The 20,802-nt window shown below is 44.8% G+C and overlaps 1 protein-coding gene and 1 pseudogene across 1 annotated transcript; both read left to right on the top strand.

Annotated features, from left to right (window-relative positions):
* Positions 1 to 7,086: 7,086 nt before the first annotated feature.
* LOC103715823 (flavanone 3-dioxygenase 3-like) lies at positions 7,087 to 10,318 on the top strand (annotated as a pseudogene).
* Positions 10,319 to 10,654: 336 nt separating this feature from the next.
* On the top strand, positions 10,655 to 12,157 carry LOC149752743 (uncharacterized). Its single transcript, XM_089925717.1, has 2 exons — positions 10,655 to 10,997; positions 11,163 to 12,157. Exons 1-2 carry the CDS (start codon positions 10,655 to 10,657, stop codon positions 12,155 to 12,157), a joined length of 1,338 nt encoding a protein of 445 aa, XP_089781843.1.
* Positions 12,158 to 20,802: the final 8,645 nt, after the last annotated feature.

Genomic DNA, 20,802 nt, shown 5'->3' with positions numbered 1-20,802 from the left:
GATCTTAATTGGATCGAGACATGGTATGTTGCCTTAGAATCTTCCACCTATACATATTCAATTCGATATTCACGTACTTACGGCATTGTTGCATCGACTGAGAAGCTCCATTTCCTTCTAAGGTCTGGTATACTTGTTGCGAGGCAAACATGTGTTACCAACTTGTTTGCATTTCATGATAAACTTGTTTTGTGGTCCACAAACCTCTTGGTTGATTGCAAGACTGCATCTTAGAGATTTAGAGGCCTCTAATTACTTTTTCTAAAAACAAAAGATGGAAAAAGATCTAGCTAGCACAAGGATTGGCCGCTCGATCCAATCCTATGTTTAATCCATTGAAAGATTCCTAACACCTCCACTCCCTTGCTTATGCCTTGCTGGTGCCATTGTATCACGCGTCACGGTCCTCGGTCGGTTTGCTACACCAACGATGAGCCGAGCTTATCTTCTTCCCCTAAAAATCTCATAAATACCCCAATTTCCCTCCACTCAATCCACCGTGAAGCCTCTCCTCCCTCCTTCTTCTCCGATGGCTGGGGTGCTACCCCAACCGAGCGCCACCACCCGAAGCCCCTTCTTTTTTGTCTAGTTTTTTCATTCCTCTCTTTCACTGTTCTGTGATCCATCTCTTTCCGTCGAAAGCTGCCACTGCTGCGAGATCTACTACCGTCTGCCAGTGAGTCCCCCGCCTTGACTTGCTTCTTCCTTGGCCGTGGGAGCTGCCACTTTGGGCAGCTAGGGGCGCTGCCCTTCCCTCCTGTTCCATTTTCCCCTTGTGCATGGCTGAACCATTGTGGCCATCTCGCTACCAGTCGCACCACCTTGCCGTGAGCCGCTGGCCGGGCCACCACCAAGCCATCGACCAGCCCTCAACCTCTTCTCTCTCATCCTTCTCTCATTTTATCCTCTTCTTCCTCTTCTAATTGTTTATTTCTATTCATTTTTTTAATTTGTTTACTTATGGATTAGTTTATCAAATCTTTTTCTCTCTCTCTTGATTTATGGGCCAGACATGATGATTGATCAATGTTGACCCGTGTCATTGATAACCAAATCCATACCCCTGATTTGACCTAGACTGATATTCTCTCTTTTTTCCTTCTTTCTCTCTTTAGATAGGCTCAAGGATCCTAGTGTAAGCCTTGCTTTTCTTATTACTCGGATCCAAGTTGATCTTATGTGGAGGCCCTAAACCACCTTGGTATCCAGGCAATAGATTGACCCATTATCTCGGCGCCAGCTGGATCTTTTTAAAATTTAGCCACTATTGATCTCTATCGAGCTATCTAAATCATGTCTGAATTTGACTAGTTGAGTTCACCTTGTTCGGACCAATCCGGGCATCGGACACTGCTACTTGACCAATCTAACTAGGAGCATGAGGCCGTATTTCTAATAGTATATTGATTTTTTTTTGGCTTCGTTTGGTTTCTAAGATGGCATACAGCGGCCAGAAGTGTATCTCATCTGGATGCCGTAGTTAGATGTCGGTTTGTGGCAGAAGACTAGCTCGTCCCCTGATGTGGTGGTTTTCGTGAAGGTACATTTTTTATTTTTGTTTTTTGCTAAAACTATTTTACAATGACAAGAACGGTACAACTTCTTTGGACAAGAAGCCCACCTCGCTGGGGTAGTCTTCCCCCTGGAACAAAAGCCCGGACTGGAGGAAGGTCTCATTCGAAGAACCATCTATGCTTCACCCACCCGCAAGGGCCTATAAATACCCACCTGAGGCATTGCCTCTCAGCTCATTCCTTCATTCGATCGTTCGCCCTCCACAAAGAGAGAGAGAGAGAGAGAGAGAGAGAGAGAGAGAGAGAGAGAGAGAGAAGTTGATAATGAACACTCTAGTGGAAAAAGATGACCATGCTTGCAATAGTCGGAGAGAGAGAGAGAGAGAGAGAGAGAGAGAGAGGAGAGAGAGAGCCGCATCAATAGTCGTGCGATCTGTGAGGCATTCCATCGAATAGGCGTGGGACGCAAAGATGGATGGAATCGGATCGAAAGGGAAGGAGCCTCTAGAACCAGTGAAGGTGAGTAACCAAGCCCCCCTGCAGCAAAGGGCCCATCTTGGGCAGAGGTGACTAGGGGCGTGACGAGGCAGGCAATGTGGACCAACGACCGGATCTCCGGTGAAGAGCTGGGAGCACTGCAGTGAACATTCACGGAGGTCTTCGAGATGCCAGCTGAGCTGTTGGAGAAGACGAGTGCCTGGCGGAGCTCGACGGTTTTCATTTGGAGCATCGGAAGGAAGGTCCCAGTCGAACGGGTGGCGAGAAAGGTGCAACGGAGTTGAAATCTGGCTTATGAGGTGGAGTGCTTCACCATGTCGGATGGTGTTATTGCCGTCCGGTTCGCTTGTGAGGAGGATCGAGAGGCCACCCTATTGTGTGGTCCGAGGTTGGTGGCCGGACAACTATTTGTCATTGAGAGATGGAGGCCGAACTACATTACCGGATCCTCCAAGGTCGGGAGGGTGGTGGTGTGGCTCCGACTTCCCATTTGCCGCTGGACTACTGGGAGAAGGAGATAATACTCCGCTTGGCGGCGAAGGCAGGGAGACCTCTAGCTTTGGACAGTGCCACGGATCAAGGGAAGAAGCGGGGCTTCGCAAGGGTGAAGGTTGAACTGGATATAAGTGCTCCTCTCAAGCCAGGTATGTTCATCAACGGTATTGTGGAAGGGTGTGAAGGAAAGTTTTGGCAGGCATTCGCGTATGAAAACTTGCCAGAATACTGCTTTAAATGTGGGCGAGTTGGCCATGGAAGGGCTAGCTGGGTCTCAGCCCCTGCTACGGTAGGTGTGGAGAAGATAGGAGGAAACCAGAGTGAAGGAAGTGCCGGAGAAGGAAGGAACTCTATGAAGGATACTATTCCGGGGGCTGGGGGGGAATGGAGACGGAGAAGAAGGAACCTTTGTTGTATGGCCCATAGTTGGCTACACATCGCCTTGGACACGGAAGGGCGCCTAAACTGGACAGCCGGAAGGGGAAGAAGGGCTCGACCAGTTCCGGCACGACACAGGGCCCCCCTGTTGCAGTTCCAAATCTCCCCGGAAAGGGGTTGAGCTTGTCCATCTCTACGTCGGATTCGGAGGGGTGGCAGAATCCATCCAGAGTGGCGCGGTGGAGGTCGCCGGAGAAGGCAACGGCGGGCGACTCGTTGGGCGGAGGCACGACTCTGATCGACTCCCCAAGAGGCGGACGCACCGCTGGGACGATGGATCATTCGGAGGAGCCCATTGGGCGGGGCCCATTTGAGGGCCTGATGGAGTCCAACAGGCCGGGCCCAGGTGCTATTACGGGGGGAGGGCCCAGTAGACCAGGCCCAAGTCCTTTCAAAAAGCCCAGTGACATCCCCAAGGGGCGACCGACCGAGGATGGCTCGGCGTCATCGTCTTCGTGCAGGCCCCTGCTCCCAGGAACGGTTGGTCCGGCAACCTCCCGCCCGATGCGAAGGGGGGAAGGAGACCACCGGCGGGGCCGCAGCCCGCCTCCACCTTTGGCGGCAATAGGTGCCCGCTGGACTGGACATGGGAGACAGCCGTGGACACCCAAGGAGCCGCGGAGGGATGTGTCTCGGGTAGTGCCAGCAATGGCTGGGTGGCGGAAGAGGACTGCAACGAGGCAGAACTCCGGCGAGTTAGACGAACCCATGGTTGGACAGGGGAGGTCGACAATGCTGGGTGAAGGGAATGATGCACCAGGAGTGGGAGAGGGGGATGGCCTTGACGGGAGCTCGGTGGGCAAGGTGTGCCGGCTGGTACGCTCTAACAATGATGGAGCTGGGGGAGGGCCTGGGGAGGTCGATGAGGCCTGGCGGCCACTTTTCTTCCCTTCACCGGCTATGGAAACCAAGCATCATCCAAAGCTTCCCGATCCTGTAGCGTGCCATTTGGCACGGGTAATAATGAGAGGAGATATTTCTATGGAAAGCATGGTGCAGAGAGGTGAGTCTAGTTGCAGTTATAGGAAGAAGATTGATAGAGGGCAGCAGGGGGGAAGTTGGGTGCTGTGAGGAAGGACCTGTAGACCTAGCATGCCAGTTGGCACAGGTCAACAATGAAGGAAGGCACCTCCAGTTGTTACTCCATAAGATGGATTCAGTAAGAGGCGCAAATCACAATGGTGTGGTGAGTGAAGGGGGAAGGAATTTGGAGGAAGCTTGTGGCAATGGGTCCGGGGGAGTGGGCCATGCCGCATCATCGAGTGCATCATGAAGGTGATTCTATGGAATTGCCGTTGAGCGGGGAAGCCCTCCTTTGCCCCGGCCTTCCACAAGTTGGTGCATCAACACAACCCGGACATTTGTGTTTTACTAGAGATCTAGTTATCGGGGAGTAGCCTACAGAAGGCTAGGAGGGTGGTGCCGAGTTCTTGGGGGTTCTATGCAGTGGAATCTCAAGGCCTATCAGGAGGCATTATCGTTACTTGGGCTCAGAGCAAATGCAGAGTTGACATCTTCAATGTTTGTACTCAAAAGGTGATTATGGTGATCTCGGAGGGTAGTGGTGATCCTTGGGTCTTTGCGGCTATGTATGCTAGTATAGATTTCAGGAAGAGGAGAATTTTGTGGGAGGATGCTTTCCATTTGATCAGTCGGGGTCACCTGATGTTGGTGGTCGGTGACTTTAACTGCATTGTCGGTCTCCAGGAGAAGATGGGCGGGAAACCCTTCACTTACACAAGAAAAATCAAGGAGTTTCAGGATTTTCTTGATTCAAATGGATTGGTTGATCTAGGCTTCTCGGGCCCGCAGTTCACGTGGTGCAATAATCAACTGGGATGGGCACGAATATGGGAGAGCTATACAGAGTTTGTGCCACTGGTGGGTGGGTCCAGTGTTTTCCAGATCATCATGTTAGACATCTGCCAAGGATAGAATCGGACCACTGCCCATTACTGGTGAGTACTGAGGCACTTATCCCTGTCTCTTCCCCTTTTAGATTTGAGAAGTTTTGGCTTTGCTACCCGAGGTCCTGGAAGATGGTTAGGGAGGCATGGAGAGTACCAATCAGGGGGGATGCTATGTACCGGATATTCTGGAGGCTGGAACTGACGAGAAGGCTAAGGAGGTGGAATCGTGAGGAGGTAGGGAACATCTTCAGGGGGATTGAGGATTCAGAGGAGGCCATTACTAGACTATAGGCTCAGCAGGTCCAGAGCGGAGGTTTATCGAAGGAGGAGGTGGGGGAGCTCAGATCGCATTTGGCATTGCATGACTCTCTTCTTAGACAGCAAGAGATACTTTGGAGATATAAGTTGAGGGTACAATAGATTTTGGAGGGGGATCGGAATACTAGATTTTTCCATCAGACGATAGTGATCAGGAGGCATCAGAACAAAATTAGAATCATCAGAGGTGAGGATGGGCAGCCGTTGGAGGATCTGGATAGGATTCCGAGGATCTTGGAGAGCTTCTTCAGGGCTAGATGCACGGAGGAGACAAGGGGTTTAGCCCTAGTGGACATTTCGATGCCTCTGGCAGGGGTGACGGAGGAGGAGGCTGCGGCACTGATCAGTCCGGTACCGAAGAGGAATATTAGGGAGACGATCTGATCCCTTGAGGGGGACAAGGCTCCAGGGCCGGACGGTTTTCCTCCGTTGTTCTTTCATAGGTATTGGACTATTGTGGGACAGGATGTGATAGCAGCTATATAGCAGTTGTTTAGTACAGTTACACTGTCTACTGAGTGGCAGAGGACTTTCATCACACTGATACCGAAGCGTTAGGATGCTACTGAGCCGGGCCACTTCCACCCGATTAGCATGTGCATGATCTTGTACAAGGCTACAACGAAGATACTTGCCGCTAGGTTGAGGGACATTTTTTTGAGGTTGATTAGCTCGGAGCAATGGGCTTTTGTGGGAGGGCAGAGTATCACTAACAATGTGCTTATTGTCCAGGAGTTTATGTTTGACCTCCGTAGGGCCCCAAGGAGGAGGAACTTGATGGGGATCAAGCTTGATATGAAGAGGGCCTACGACAGGATGAGATGGGATTTTGTGCAGCAGTCTTTGCAGGGGTTTGGCTTACCTGAGGGATGGATCAACTGGGTCATGGGTTGCGTTTGGGGCCCCTCTTTTGCTCTTTTGGTGAACGGATCGCCATCTCGTTTCTTTGAGTCGACTAGAGGACTGCGACAGGGGTGTCCCCTCTCTTCCCTGCTATTCATTATCTATGCAGATGCACTTTCGAGAGCTCTCAGATATGCTGTGTCCACACATGAGTTAGAGGCTTACAGGCCAGCAGAGGGGGCTACTCCGATTTCTCACATGCTGTTCGCCGATGATTGCTTATTGCTAGCCCGGGCATCTTGACAGGATGCAAGGGTCATTAGTAGGATCCTTCGGACTATTGTGCAGTGTCAGGTCAGTGTGTCAATCTTTCTAAATCAGCTATTTGCTTCAGCCCGAAGACTATAGTGGCAGTGAAAAACTCTATTCTGGAGATTTTGAGGATGGGTGAGTAGGAAGGCACATTGAGATATCTGGGGATTCTACTCTCAGGTTAGCGGCTACGTAGCAGTGATTGCTCCTCTCTAAAGCTTAGCATCAGGCAGCGGTTGGAGGGATGGCAGATGCACACTTTATCGATGATGGAGAGGATTACCTTGGTTCGGTCTGTTCTTACAGCGATCCCCACTTACTTTCTATCCAACTCTTTCATTCCAGTGATGTTTCTGAAGACACTTGCGCAGATCTTTAGGAACTTCATCTGGGGAAGGAGTAGTGGTAGAGGCGGGATCCATTTATTGGCATGGGAGATTGTGTGCCAGCCGATCAGCTTGGGAGGATTGGGGGTGTAGTCACTGGTGGTGAGGCGGGAGGCTCTAGTAGCACGTCATGTAGCTAGATTTATGCTAGAGCCCGACAGCATGTGGTCCTCGTTGATGAGGGCCAAGTATGGCCCTTTGCTGCCTGGGTCACGAGCGGGCCGTCACCACTCACCAGTCTGGAGAGAGATGTGTGCCAGAGCCATGTTGGTGCTTTCGAAGGTCAGATGGGCTATAGGGGATGGAAGGTCTATCAATGTTTTGGAGGATAGTAGGGTGACTAAGCAGCTGATTAGTTGTTTGTTGACCATGGTAGACTCAGCGAGGCTGAGTGGATATAGAGTTTGGGACTTGCTGGACCCTATTGGGGGTCAGTGGAGAGCTGGGCTGATTCGGGAGGCTTTTGAGAAGCAATTGGCAGAGTTGGTTCTGGCTCTTCCGGTACCAGCCCAGAAGGAGTCTGATAGGTTAGTATGGATGTCGTCTGGTCGGATGCGGGTACGAGCTAGGGATCTCCATGCTTTGTACAGTAGGGAGCCAGCTCGGCAGATTGAGGGAGGATGGATTTGGAGGATGCGGGTTCATCCGCGTGTGCCGCTCTTCATCTGGAAGATGGCATGGGGGTGCCTACCAACCAGGAGCTTGCTAGCTCGGCGAGGAGTGTGGGTCACCCAGTTCTGTGAGGTGTGTACGGAGAGTGAGGAGACTATTGATCATGCACTTCTGCAGTGCCCCAGGTCGAGGGAGATATAGAGTTGGTCACCTACACCTCTGCCCCATGGGGTGGAGTCGGCATAGGATTTGATCCACTTGCTGAGAGTTTCTTTGAGGAGTTCCAGATTCTGGGAGGGGGATCCTCAGAGCATACCTGGCCTACCATATCTGGTTGGACAGGAATGCCGGCATATTTGAGGGTAGAAGGTCGCTTCTGAGGCTGCTGGTGGATAGAGCTGTATTGCATGCGAGGGATGTCACCGTAACTACCGCGTTGTTCACTACTGAGATGGCCAGGGACATCTGGGGCACTCTTTCCACTATTCTAGCGCCTAGGTTCACCGTTGTTTCTTAAGTGCCCCCACCCCTTGGTCATCTCAAAGTGAACTTCTATAGTAGTAGATCGGTGGATGGTATAAATGGAGGTGTCGGATTTATGATCAGAGACTCCTTTGGTAGGCTAGTAGCAGCTGGGGGTCGGCGCACACCTGGGATCACTGTTGTAGGAGCAGAACTTCGGGCTGTATGGGAGGGGTTGTCATATGCGAGGAGGTCTCTTGGAGCCGAGAGGGTGTACTTTGAGGGGGATTCTTCTATGGTGATTGGCGGGATTCGAGATGTGGATAGATATGGTGATGGCCATCCTCTCATCAGAGAGACCCGTAGGCTGGCTCAGGAGATGGGTGGTCTGCGGGTAGCACATGTTTTTCGGAAGGCGAACAGGGTAGCAGACTGGGTTGCCTCCTTCATCGTCCGGCACTCCGAAGATTTTCTGTGGACATCTATAGGAGAGATTCCCTCTCCTTTATACTCTTTACTTTCCCGCGATTTGGCAGGATGTACTCAAGCTAAAGCTATATGAATTGCCGCATTTACTATAAAAAAAACACTCTAGTGGAAAGGCTGTGCGGCCAAGGACCCAGCATTCGTTCGCAGCTTGCGGCAAAGCGACTGGAGCCATTGCCAGTGGTCGATCTCGGCCACTTGAACCAAAACTCCGCGGGCAGATCTCGTGTTATCGAAGACATAGGGAAGGCTTGCCGGAAACTGGGCTGTTTCCAGGTTAATAAGCTACAAATGTCCTCTTCTTTTATGTTATTGTACTATAATTAGTTGCCTTGTTTCTCTCTCTCTCTCTCTCTCTCTCTCTCTCTCTCTCTCTCTCTCTATATATATATATATATATATATATATATATATATATAAGGGTTCTTAATAAACCATCGAGCATTCCTACTCTGTGACTGCATTCTAACGTACCTCTATTCTCTCTAGAGACGACGTAGGAGAGACAAATCCATGCATGAGAATACAATTCGAATAATTAACATAGTTTACATTACCATTCTGACACCAATGGGCACAACCCAAAGGCCGGACGTTGCTTGGACCGAGTTAAGCAACGCAAACGCAGTTTGACCACCTGAGACCGGGACGACGGATTCGTTCCTCCTGAACTGTGTATGGTCTCGTGTTGCAGCAGTTAAGCCAGGCTACGTCAAATCGACCCAACTCGACGTATCGGTCCACACAAACACACGAACAACAAGGGGGAAAAAAAGTGTTTTTCAATGCCAAGAACTCTCCAGAGTCGTTTGATTTATTTGGACAAATATACGACAGAAATATGTGCATCTTTATCTTTATGTTAGTTCTTGCAAGAAGCGCGAATAAACAAGAAAGGTAAAACAGAGGAGGCAGAATGGTAAAGAAATATTCATGGTATACGTGTAGGAATATAGAATTTAATCTTTTTGCAGGTCATAAACCATGGTATTGACACATCAGTCATGGGCGCTCTCGAAGAAGCTTCCGGGTTTTTCGAAATGCCCAAGGAAGCAAAAGAAGCATTTGCATAAGATGACATCATGAATCCTGTGAGGTATGAGACATGCTCAGGGGATGGTATCAGCAAGACGAGAGAATTCCTAAAACACTATGCTCATCCTCTCAGTAAGTGGGTCCAGTTCTGGCCGCTAGACCCACAAAGCTACAGGTATGCCAACCACAACCCAGTCGTGCACAATTTTCATCCTTTTCTCCCTTGGCAAATCACAGCAGAGATATGTTATAATTTTCTGTAGCTTCATTCATTAGAAGGTAATCAACAAAATACAGCCATAATGACCTCTTGGCATGTTTCCAATTGTTGAAAGTTTAGTACCTTGATCAGGGAAAAAATGGGACAGTATGCAATCGAAAGCAGAAGATTAGCCATTCAACTGATGGATGCCATACTGGAAAGCCTGGGATTGGGTCAGGGGTATCTGAACGACAAACTTGAAGAAGGAATGAAACTGCTGGCCATCAACTGCTACCCAAAGTCGTCCCAGCCCGGTGTCATGGTTGGATTGGTTCCTCATTCTGATTATGGCTTTTTAACCATCTTGCTCCAGACTTGTCAAGGCCTTCAGGTCATGGGGAGCAATGGCGAGGCCTGGAGAGAAGTCCCACAGGTCCTAGGATTCCTACATGTCCTTATTGGCGACTACCTACAGGTGCTGATCAGCAATGGCCTATACAAAAGCGTGGTCCACAGGGCACTTCTGAACACTGAGAAGCAAAGGTTTTCGATAGCCAGCATCCACAGTCTTTCTATGGATGAAAAGGTCGAAGTCGCCAAAGAGCTGCTAGATGAGCAACGGCCCAAAAAATACAAAGAGAGCAGTTTTTGGGATTTTCTCAACTACCTCTCAGCCGACGCTAGCAAGGAGAAACGCTTCATAGAGAGTCTTAGAATCGATGGAAGCTTTCCTTGAACTATGAAAACAGAGTAAGTCCCCCTTCCGGCCTCAGAATCAGGTTTAAGAATATGCTTCACGACTGCAAATCTACGTGTTAAAGTTTCTAAATTTAGTTTCTGATCAATAACAGATGTTTGTTTTCAATCAGTAAGTCCTAGTCTCTAAGATATTGTTAGCGCATCACAAGTCATGGTTTGTTACCGTAAATCTTGTGATCCACTCTCTTTTCAGTTTTACTTTTGCACTATAATGTAATGCACTGGTGGTGAATAAAAAAACCCCTGCATCGTATCAACTTTTTCATTTACTTTTTCTATTTCTATTTTCAGATTTCATATACCTTTGTTTCTCTGTCTTTTCCTTCTCAAAAAACAACAATTTGGTATCAAAGCCATTATTTCTTACGGGACTTGTGAGCAACCATGGAAGTTGAAACAAGTTTCTCCAATTTCTCTCAAGCTGCTCCTCCTGTTTTCGACGGAGAAAACTTCCAGCTCTGGGCTGTTAGAATGGAAACTTATCTGGAGGCTTTAGATCTATGGGAAGTTGTCCAAGAAGATTACGAAGTCGCTCTGCTGCCGAACATCCCGACGGTCGCTCAGATCAAAAGCCACAAAGAGAAGAAAACCAGAAAATTGAAGGCCAAAGCAGTGCTATTTGCTGGTGTCTCAACAACATTTTTTACGAGGATCATGACTTTCAAATCAGCAAAAGAAATTTGGGAGTATCTGAAGAAGGAATACGCAGGTGATGAACGGATGCGAGGTATGCAAGTGCTTAATCTAATAAGGGGATTTGAGCTGCAAAAGATGAAAGATGCTGAGACAATCAAAGAATATTCAAACTGATTGCTTGGCATTGCCGACAAGGTAAGGCTTCTTGGCACTAAATTTGATGATTCAAGAATTGTAGAAAAAATTCTTGTTACAGTGCCTGAAAAATATGAAGCCTCGATAACCACCTTGGAAAATACTAAAGATCTGTCCAAGATTACCTTGGTAGAACTGTTGAATGCTTTGCAGGCTCAAGAGCAACGGAGGCTTATGAGACAAGATTCTACTGTTGAAGGAGCCTTGTCAGTTAAACACCAGCATGTCCAGAGACACAATAAAAAGAAGAAACAAGTCTCAAGTTCTGGGAACAGTTCAAGCAACCACACTCAAAGCAAAGGTGGAAGCTCAAATGAAAACTACCCTCCTTGCAAACACTGTGGTAAAATGGGTCATCCTCCATTCAAGTGTTGGAAGAGGCCCGATGCAAAGTGTAGCAAATGCAATCAGCTTGGACATGAAGCTGTGATTTGCAAAAGCAAATTTCAGAAAAAGGAAGAAGATGCTCAAGTAGCTGATCAAGAAGAAGAAGATCAGATGTTTGTGGCCACTTGTTTTTCTACAAAGGTCTCCTCAGAATGTTGGTTAATTGATAGTGGTTGTACAAACCACATGACGTTTGACAGAACTCTTTTTAAGGAGTTAAAGCCTACCGCAATGACGAAAGTCAGGATAGGAAATGGTGGTTATATTGCAGTAAAAAGAAGAGGAACCATTGCAATAATAACTAGCTCAGGTACAAAAACAATTTCAGATGTTCTTTATGTACCTGATATTGATCAAAAGTTGCTGGGTGTTGGCCAGTTAATAGAAAAAGGATTTAAGGTGTCCTTTGAAAACTTGTATTGTCGTATCCATGATGCCGCTGGAAAGGAGATCTTGCATGTTAAAATGAGAGGTACAAGCTTCTCATTTGATCCAACACAGGAGGAGCACACAGCTTATTCTACCAATATCAACATCACCGAAGTCTGGCACAAAAGGCTTGGGCATTGTCATCTTCAACGAATGCTAAAGATGAAGAAAGATGAAGTGATAAGAGGTTTACCAGCTCTGGTTGATCACTTGCCAAATTGTCATGCTTGTCAATTTTGAAAACAAAGTAGGAAACCATTTCCTAAATCATCCTGGAGAGCATCACAGAAGCTGCAACTAGTTCATACAGATTGGGAGGACCTCAAAAAACACCATCACTTCAAGGTAGCCGGTATTACATTTTTTTCATTGATGATTTTACAAGAATGTGTTGATTTTTTTCCTAAAGTTCAAGCCTGAAGTGGCTGGAGTATTCTGAAAGTTCAAGAAGATGGTGGAAAAGCAAAGTTGCTGCAAAATTCAGATTTTAATGTCTGATAATGGAAAGGAGTACGCCTCAGCAGAATTTAATTTGTTTTGCGATGAAGCTGGCATTGAACATCAGCTCACTGCTCCTTACACTCCACAGCAAAATGGAGTTAGTGAAAAAAAGAATAGATACGTCATGAAGATGGCCAGATGCATGCTACATGAGAAGGATTTGCCAAAACGTTTCTGGGCAGAGACAGCCAACACAGCAGTATTTCTGCAAAATCGGCTTCCAAGTGTAGCCGTTGAAGACAAAACTCCATTTGAAGCTTGGTATGGGTATATACCTTCATTAAGCTTTCTTAAAGTATTTGGTTGTTTGTGTTTTGTCCATATTCCACAGGTCAAGAGGGACAAACTTGACAAAAATGCAATTCCAGGCATCTTTGTGGGCTATAGCACAGTTTCTAAAGCCTACAAAGTATATCACCCTCAAACAGAAAAAATGGTGATTACTAGAGATGTTCACTTCAATGAGGATGAGCAATGGAACTGGAAAAATTTGCAAGGAACAAGCAGACCTTCACAAGAATTTATAAGCAATTCTCTTGAAGAGGAGACAACGGAGCAATGGCAAAATGAATTGGAAGATGATCCTCTAGTTAGAGGAATAAGCCCACTTTCAGACATTTATCAAAGATGTAATGTGGCATTATGCGAACCTGCTGGCCATGAAGAAGCTCTTAAAGATCCAAAGTGGAAGAAAGCTACGGAGGAGGAGATGTCAATGATTCACAAGAATAAAACTTGGGAATTAGTCCACAAACCAGAAGGCAGAAAAATCATTGGAGTAAAATGGGTGTACCGAACAAAGCTAAATGATGATAACTCCATCAACAAATACAAAGCAAAAATTGTTGTTAAGGGGTTTGCTCAAATTTTTGGTGTTGATTATTCTGAAACTTTTGCTCCAGTTGCTAGATTAGACACAATCAGATTGTTGTTAGCTTTAGTAGCACAAAAGGGCTGGAAAGTGTTTCAGCTAGATGTCAAATCAGCTTTTCTAAATAGTGTTTGCAAGAAGAAATATATGTGGAGCAGCCAGAAGGATTTGTGGTGCAAGGTGAAGAGGATAAGGTCTATTTGCTTAAAAAGGCCTTTTATGGCTTAAAGCAAGCCCCAAAAGCCTGGTACAGCAGGATAGATGAACATTTGCTAAGCTTAGGCTTCACAAGAAGCTTATCTGAAGCTACTCTTTATGTTAAACAAAAGGGTAGTTATGTTCTCATTGTGTCCCTTTATGTTGATGACCTTTTGGTAATAGGAGATAATGTACAAATGGTTGAAGAGTTTAAACAAGAGATGATGCAGGTCTTTGAGATGACAGACCTTGGCCTTATGACTTACTTTCTTGGTATGGAGGTCCAACAAAGCCAAAATGAAGTATTTATCTGTCAGAAGAAGTATGCGAAGGAAATTTTGAAGAAATTTCAGATGGAGGAATGCAAAGCAACAAACACGCCAATGGGTTAAAATCAGAAGCTGAGCAAAGAAGATGGTGCTGATAAAGTTGATGAAGGCTATTATAGAAGCTTGATTGGTTGCTTAATGTATCTTACAGCAACAAGACCTGATATTTTATTTGTTGTAAGTCTTTTATCTCGATTTATGCCTTGTGCTAGTGAAGTGCATTTAAGAGCAGCAAAAAGAGTATTAAGGTTTATCAAGGGTACTGTTGATTGTGGTGTTAAGTTTCAGAAGTGTCAAAACTTCAAGATGTGTGGATTTTCAGATAGTGATATTAGGCTGGTTCTGTAGATGATATGAAAAGTACTTCAGGATACTGTTTCAGCCTAGGCTCAGGTGTTTTCTCATGGTGTTCAAAGAAACAAGAGATTGTAGCACAATCCACTGCAGAAGCAGAGTTTATTGCAGCAAGTGCAGCAGCAAACCAAGCTTTATGGATGAAGAAAATACTATCTGATCTACACATGGAGCAAAATGATATTACTCAGATTTTTGTTGATAATCAAGCAGCAATTGCAATTTCTCGAAATCCAGTATTTCATGGGAAAATGAAACACTTCAACATCCAGCTTTACTTCTTAAGGGAGGTGCAGCAATCTGGAGAAGTAAATTTAGTTTACTGCAAGTCTGAAGATCAGCTAGCAGATTTGTTCACAAAGCCACTTCCAGTTTGCAAGTTTGAGTTACTAAGGAAGAGAATTGGAATTTGCAGTGCCTAAAGCAAGGAGGAGTGTTAAGAATATGCTTCACGACTGCAAATCCACGTGTTAAGTTTTCTAAATTTAGTTTCTGGTCAATAACAGATATTTGTTTTCAGTCAATAAGTCCTAGTCTCTAGGATATTGTTAGCGCATCACAAGTCATGGTTTGTTATCGTAAATCTTGTGATCCACTCTCTTTTCAGTTTTACTTTTGCACTATAAATGTAATGCACTGGCGGTGAATAAAAAAACCCCGTTGCTGCATCGTATCAACTTTTTCATTTACTTTTTTTATTTCTATTTTCAGATTTCGCATACCTTTGTTTCTCTGTCTTTTCCTTCTCAAAAAACAACAAGGGTCAGTGTGGTGTGCCTCCATGTTAGTTTTGTAGCACGGACGTTATGATACCGCAGCAGAGGTTTCTTGTATCCGGTTCTGTTGTTTAAGAGAAGTTAAATAACCTGCAATCTGGTATGCTAAAATAAAAATAATTTGTAGTTTACCGTTGGGATGTAATGTGAAGTGGAGCGTTGCTTTCAAACTTATGTGTGGAAGAGTCATGGTTATGGAGGCCGGAGGCGTTACATACGCTGATGATCTACCAGCTAGAATTGCTGAGACGAACTGTAGGACTCTAAACACCTTACGACATGCAACCTTAATTTACATTACCAAATCATTCCACTGATCGAGGGAAGGGATTGCACTGCAAGCATTCACACAATAGCTATCAGCAACGCAAGCAGTTGCGTTTTGTGTATAATTTAGATGGAGGAACTGTTACTTGCAATTTAGAAGACTGACAAGCAGTAATTTCAAGTACCAAGTTAGGCAGCCAATAGCCTCAACATCAAGAAGCATGATAGGGATACCTGTGGCAACGGAGCCCACCAGTAGTAGCAGGATGACTAGGAGGAGGGTATCCAATCTCAGCAGCAGTAGGTGCTGTTTATGGATGTTTTTCTCTGTTTTGTGGTGACGTTTCTGTTCTGTTCTTTTGTGTGTGTGGTACGAGAACGGAATGCCCCCGGTGCGGTCACTCCGGAGGCACCTTATGGAGTGGTGATGGGGAGTTGCCTTTGGCACTCCGAGGTATTCTATTTTTTGACTTTATTGGGTGTATCCGGTCCCGTCAGGTCTGATCCACCCGCATTAGCAAAAAAAAAAAAAAACGAAACACACGCTTTTGACATATTAATAAAAAAGTTCTTGGAGAGAACCTCCTTCATTGAAGGAAGGATTCTTCAATTCAGACTTTTTTAGTTGTTATGATACATCTATTTCAGCAGAATAAAAAAAAGAAAAGAAAAAAAAAGGAAACACACTTGAGAGGAACGCCTGGGCATTCAGGGGGAGAAGGCAGAACCCGAGACACATTATGGAAAGAGCCATGCTCTAAATGGCGGAGATTATTCAACCCCTCTCCATTTGGACAGCCTGAGATAGCAATAGATACTTGAGACTTTTGTTCCACTCGTGCGGCAGCGACCCAAACCATTACCATTATACGAGAGCCTTCCGTTCCAAGCTTTCCAAAGATAAATTTTTATGACAATATGGTCCATAACGACAGTAGTAGAGGTGCAGAATTTGTGATTAGAGATCCTAATTTTAGACTGATAACGGCAGGAGGCAGCCACATCTTTGGCACCTTTGTTTCTAGGGCTGAGTTGAGGTTGCCTAGGAGAGCATCAGCCATTGAAGGCTCATCCTGATAGTTGAGTTCATTTACCTGAAAGACGATTCAGCTACGATGATTAAATGAATTCACAATTAGCCTGATGCAGGTTGTGAACACCCACTTCAACAGGACATCCACGATTTGAGCACGGATTGCGCCGCTTTCCACGCCACTCATATTTAGCGAAAGCCAAATAAGGTGGTAGATTGGGTCGCATCCTATGGGACACAGCACTCCGGTGGCATATTGTAAACCAACTATGGCATTGGTTTTCTTTCTTTTCGTAATATTTTATTTTCTATTTTTTTTTATGTACTCGTATTAGATATATATATGATTTATCTATTTTTTTAAAACAACAACAATAACAACAACAATGCACCAACTGCAAGAATCCAACCCCCCTGATCCTGAATAACAGAGACCGTTTCTGCTGTCCCGTTGAAGTATAACCTTTCTAGTATAGGATTCACGTTAATGCACAAAACGATATATTGATGTTAGATCCCTGACTAGCTTCAAGACAAAAGATTCCTGTCTCAATCTTATATTTGGGCTGGCATGTGTGTGTTAAGAGTCCAAATCGTCAATAGGGGGTAATCTGTATATGATCATGGGTGAAACGAGGGCCACAGGGGCCGGGAGCAGAGTCCAGTGGGCCCTCAGCCCATTAGTTGCATCAGTGTGCGAGATAAGCCCTTTCCCACTACAGGACAATTTAGTCAGTCATTGGATAGGGCCGAGAACTAGCGAAGGCATCACCTTTCTATCTTTATCCATATCGGGTTTTTTTTTTTTGCTAAAAATTATCCATATCGGTTTCCGTAAAAGAATATTGCAGCAGCTACCGGGCAGCCAGGAGGGAAATCTCCTCCCTCCTTGATGTTACTCTAACTACTCTATTTATTTCTATCACCCTCTTCTTTTTTTTTTTTTTTTGGGTACAATAGTAGTTCACATCCTACGGATATGGATGCAGCCAGCAAAATCAAAAAATAACAAAACAGATAAAAAACTCGGTACTTTGTCCCGGTCTCTCCATACAAATCTACCAGAATGGTGGGCCGCATAGGATGCAACCCAATCAGCTGCTCCATTTGCTTCTCTGTAGGTATGTGTGATCTGATGACCATCACATTCCTGCAATAGTCTGCGAATGTCGAAGAGCAGCGACCTATCCTCATCTGCACGCCCCCAACCTCAGACCCAGTCGATTATCGTGGCCGAGTCGCCTGCAAAAATAAGTCCATCCGCACCCAATATCCGATGGGCAAAAAAGGTACCCTTTCAGGCGACTCTGAACTCGGCACCTATCACCGAGATATCAAAAATCCATTGATCCCTTGCCGCCATAAGTCTGAACTCATAGTCTTTGACGACAAAACCTGTACCTCTACCTCTTCCGTTCTTTTTCTTTACTGATGAGATTACATTATACTTTTTCACAAGTGGATACGTACATACATTGTTTTAACATGAAGTGGCTAGAGAGCTCGGCAGAGTGTATATATGAAAAATGGGGAATATAATTGCCGTTTCATTGTCTATTAGTGATTAGTAAGTTTTAGTTAATAATTAAGTTAAGCTCAGTAACGTACGTAACCGAACAATTAAGATGCACGTACGTATTACTCGGTAATAATCTTTACTCTATATAATCTATATCCGAAAAATCTTCAGGCACGGTCCCTCTCTCACACTAATACTGTTGCTTTCATTACTCTCAAATCCCCACTGTTTCTCAAAATTATCAACTAATTTAGACATCGGAGAATCTCACACCAAACAAAATTCGACGATCTTCTGCATTGTTTTTCTCTTGCTTTCAGGTCAGACTATTAGCAAACCTCTTCATCTGAACCCAACCACAATTGACCACTCGCCATTCACCAGCTCATCCGGTCCTCTCAATCCAGATTTTAGCGGCAACATATACCTTCAACTAGCTTTTTTTTTTTAATGAGATTCTATATTGTTACAAAATGATATTGGAATCAAGTCGGTTGATGGCCTTATAGATTGGAGAATACTGTAGAATGAGTTTATTTGGATTGATCACGAGATTGCGGTGTTTGTAATTGAGTTTGATTGAATTTGGATTTTTAGTTTGGTAAAAATGCTAGGGCTTAAACATAGCATATAAGGATCCGTATGAACGTATGTTGAGTCTCATATCAATTATGTAATAGGTACATCTTGTGTATTTATATAGAATAAAAAAAGTTAGATTTTTGGATAGGCTTATGGATTGCTACAGATCTGTTGCCCAGAGATGGTCACCCAAGAGGAGGGTGAATTGGGTGTTTTAAAACTTTTTGTCTAATTAAAACAAAACACACAAGTGTATGTGCAAAGGTGAAGCTAAAGTTGCAACCACAATCAAACGCAAACACACAAAGATTTATAGTGGTTCGGAGCTTCCACTGCTCCTATATCCACTCCCTAAACACCTTTGGGAATTTCCACTATAATCAGCGATTACAGTCCGGTAGTTTTGCGAGTGCACTACCCAACTCGTTGTTTTACCCCGGGCTAACAACGAACCCTACAATCCCCCAATTTAACCTAGGCTTGGGACGCCTATCCCTTGTTCCAAGTCCCTTGACTGGAACAAGCATAATAATCAAATGTTTTACAAAGATTTGAAAGCTCTTAAGAAAGCAAATATATCAATGAAAAACAACAAAACTGGAAGAATCCTTTTTGCCGTTGGAAGCATGGGCGATGGTGGTTCTTCCGATGTGGATCACGTTTGCTTGAATGCGAGCTTTGAATGCCGAATGGGAGTGAGTAGTTGAGCACGAAATCAGATGGGAAAGCTTGAATGCACTTGATTTCTCCTCTTGAAAGTACTAACTCCCTTGAACCTCTTTCTCTTTCTTCTCTCTTGAATGATCTTGTGTTTGGTTGGTGAGAAGTTGTTTAAAGGCACTTAAAAGCTCCCTTTTATAGCCCTACAAGCAATAGATCCATTAGACACAAAAATATAGCCGTTTGAAATTCATACAAACCTGCAAAAGTGTGTCAGTCGTGTCCCAGGCGCTCCGGAGACGTCTCCGCTTGAACGCGAGACGTCTCGGCTGTATAAAAATTCTTTTGACGATGTTTGGAGTCGACTCGGCGCTTTACGGGGACGTCTCTGAAGAAGAACAGCTTGAATGCTTGTTTTTCTGTTTTTCTGAGAGAGTCGGCTCGGCACTTTACGGGGACGTCTCGGGATGTTTGCGCTTTTTGCATGGGGACGACTCCGCGACGTCGGGGACGACTCCGCAGTCTTATCACCGAAAAACAAGTCCTCTGGAATCCCCTGAGAGAGTCGACTCCGCGCTTTCTGGGGATGTCTCGGGAAGTTTGCTTTTTATGCGTGGGGACGACTCCGCATCCTTCGGAGACGACTCGCGCGCATCCCTTGAAATCGGCCTTTCTGCCGTCTCTGAGAGAATCGACTCCGCAGAGTCGGGAGTCGACTCCGACCCTGCGAGACGCCTCGCCAGGTGCCGAGGACGTCTCCAGACGTGCCAATTCATCCTCTTCGTGCCAGAGATGTCTCTGGGACAAACCGGAGACGTCTCGGCTGTCCCTGATCTGTTTTCTTCATCTCAAAAAATCTTCAAAAAATCCTTGAAAAATATGGAAACATGCCTTGACAATTCTTAACAATATTCTTAGTTAAACACCTGAAATCCTCAAATAAATTGTTAATATAAAGGGAATTATACTCTAGTGTTTTGTATTCATCAAAATCCATTAGGGGGTCAACAATCTCCCCCTTTTTGATGATGACAAAACACTGAGTATATGCAAAATTTAAAATTTAAACATATACACAGTATTTGTTCAAATGTACAAGTATTATGTTTTGGTTAGAGCTAGATACAGTGTGCATAATTCAATATAGTCAACTTTCAGTTCTATCCTTATGCATAAGTATTGATCTTAGTAGCTCTTGAGCAATTTTGGTATATCAACTGAATTTGAATCAAGTTAAAATGTAAATTAATGAAATATTGATGCTAAAGACAATTGAAAGCTAAATACTTTTTGACTCCCCCTTTCTTTTCCAGAAGGGCAATTGTCTTAAAGCCAATATTCTTCAATTTTATCTTTTCTAATTCAACTTTTAAATATGAGTGTAAATTTTGTATTTTGTATTCCATATATTGGTTCTATTCCATATATTGGTTCTACTCCCCCTTTTTGTCATCAACAATGAAGGGGACAAATTTTCCTTAGGTACCTAAAATGCAATTCCTATTAGAATTCAGCATATTACCATGAATCACTCAAGGATATTCAAGTTATGCTCCCTCTTTCCAAGTTATTTCTATTAATGAATTCAGCATTCATTTCACTCCCCCTTTGTTTTGGAGTTCATTTCAGACCTTTCAAATGCAGTTATTACAGGTTGTGCTCCCCCTTTTTCATATGCATTGTCAAGTTGGGAAAGGAGTAATATTATTGCACATTGTTAAGTTTGATCATTCAAAGCATCAGAATTAGAAACATACACAGAGTTTGATACCACAGAATTAGAAATATACACAAA

Source organism: Phoenix dactylifera, chromosome 10 (assembly GCF_051530095.1).
Source record: "Phoenix dactylifera cultivar Ajwa chromosome 10, Ajwa_hap1_PhDact_Kaust_v1.1, whole genome shotgun sequence".
In the NCBI taxonomy this organism is placed as follows: Eukaryota; Viridiplantae; Streptophyta; class Magnoliopsida; order Arecales; family Arecaceae; genus Phoenix; species Phoenix dactylifera.
Note: the sequence above shows the minus strand (reverse complement) of the source record. Positions and strands in the feature narration are given on the sequence as shown.

Coding starts and splice junctions, on each gene's coding strand:
- LOC149752743 (XM_089925717.1), top strand. CDS start 10,655: ATGGAAGTTGAAACAAGTTTCTCCAATTTCTCTCAAGCTGCTCCTCCT. Junction 10,998..11,162: donor AGGTGATGAACGGATGCGAG/GTATGCAAGTGC, acceptor TTCTTGTTACAG/TGCCTGAAAAATATGAAGCC.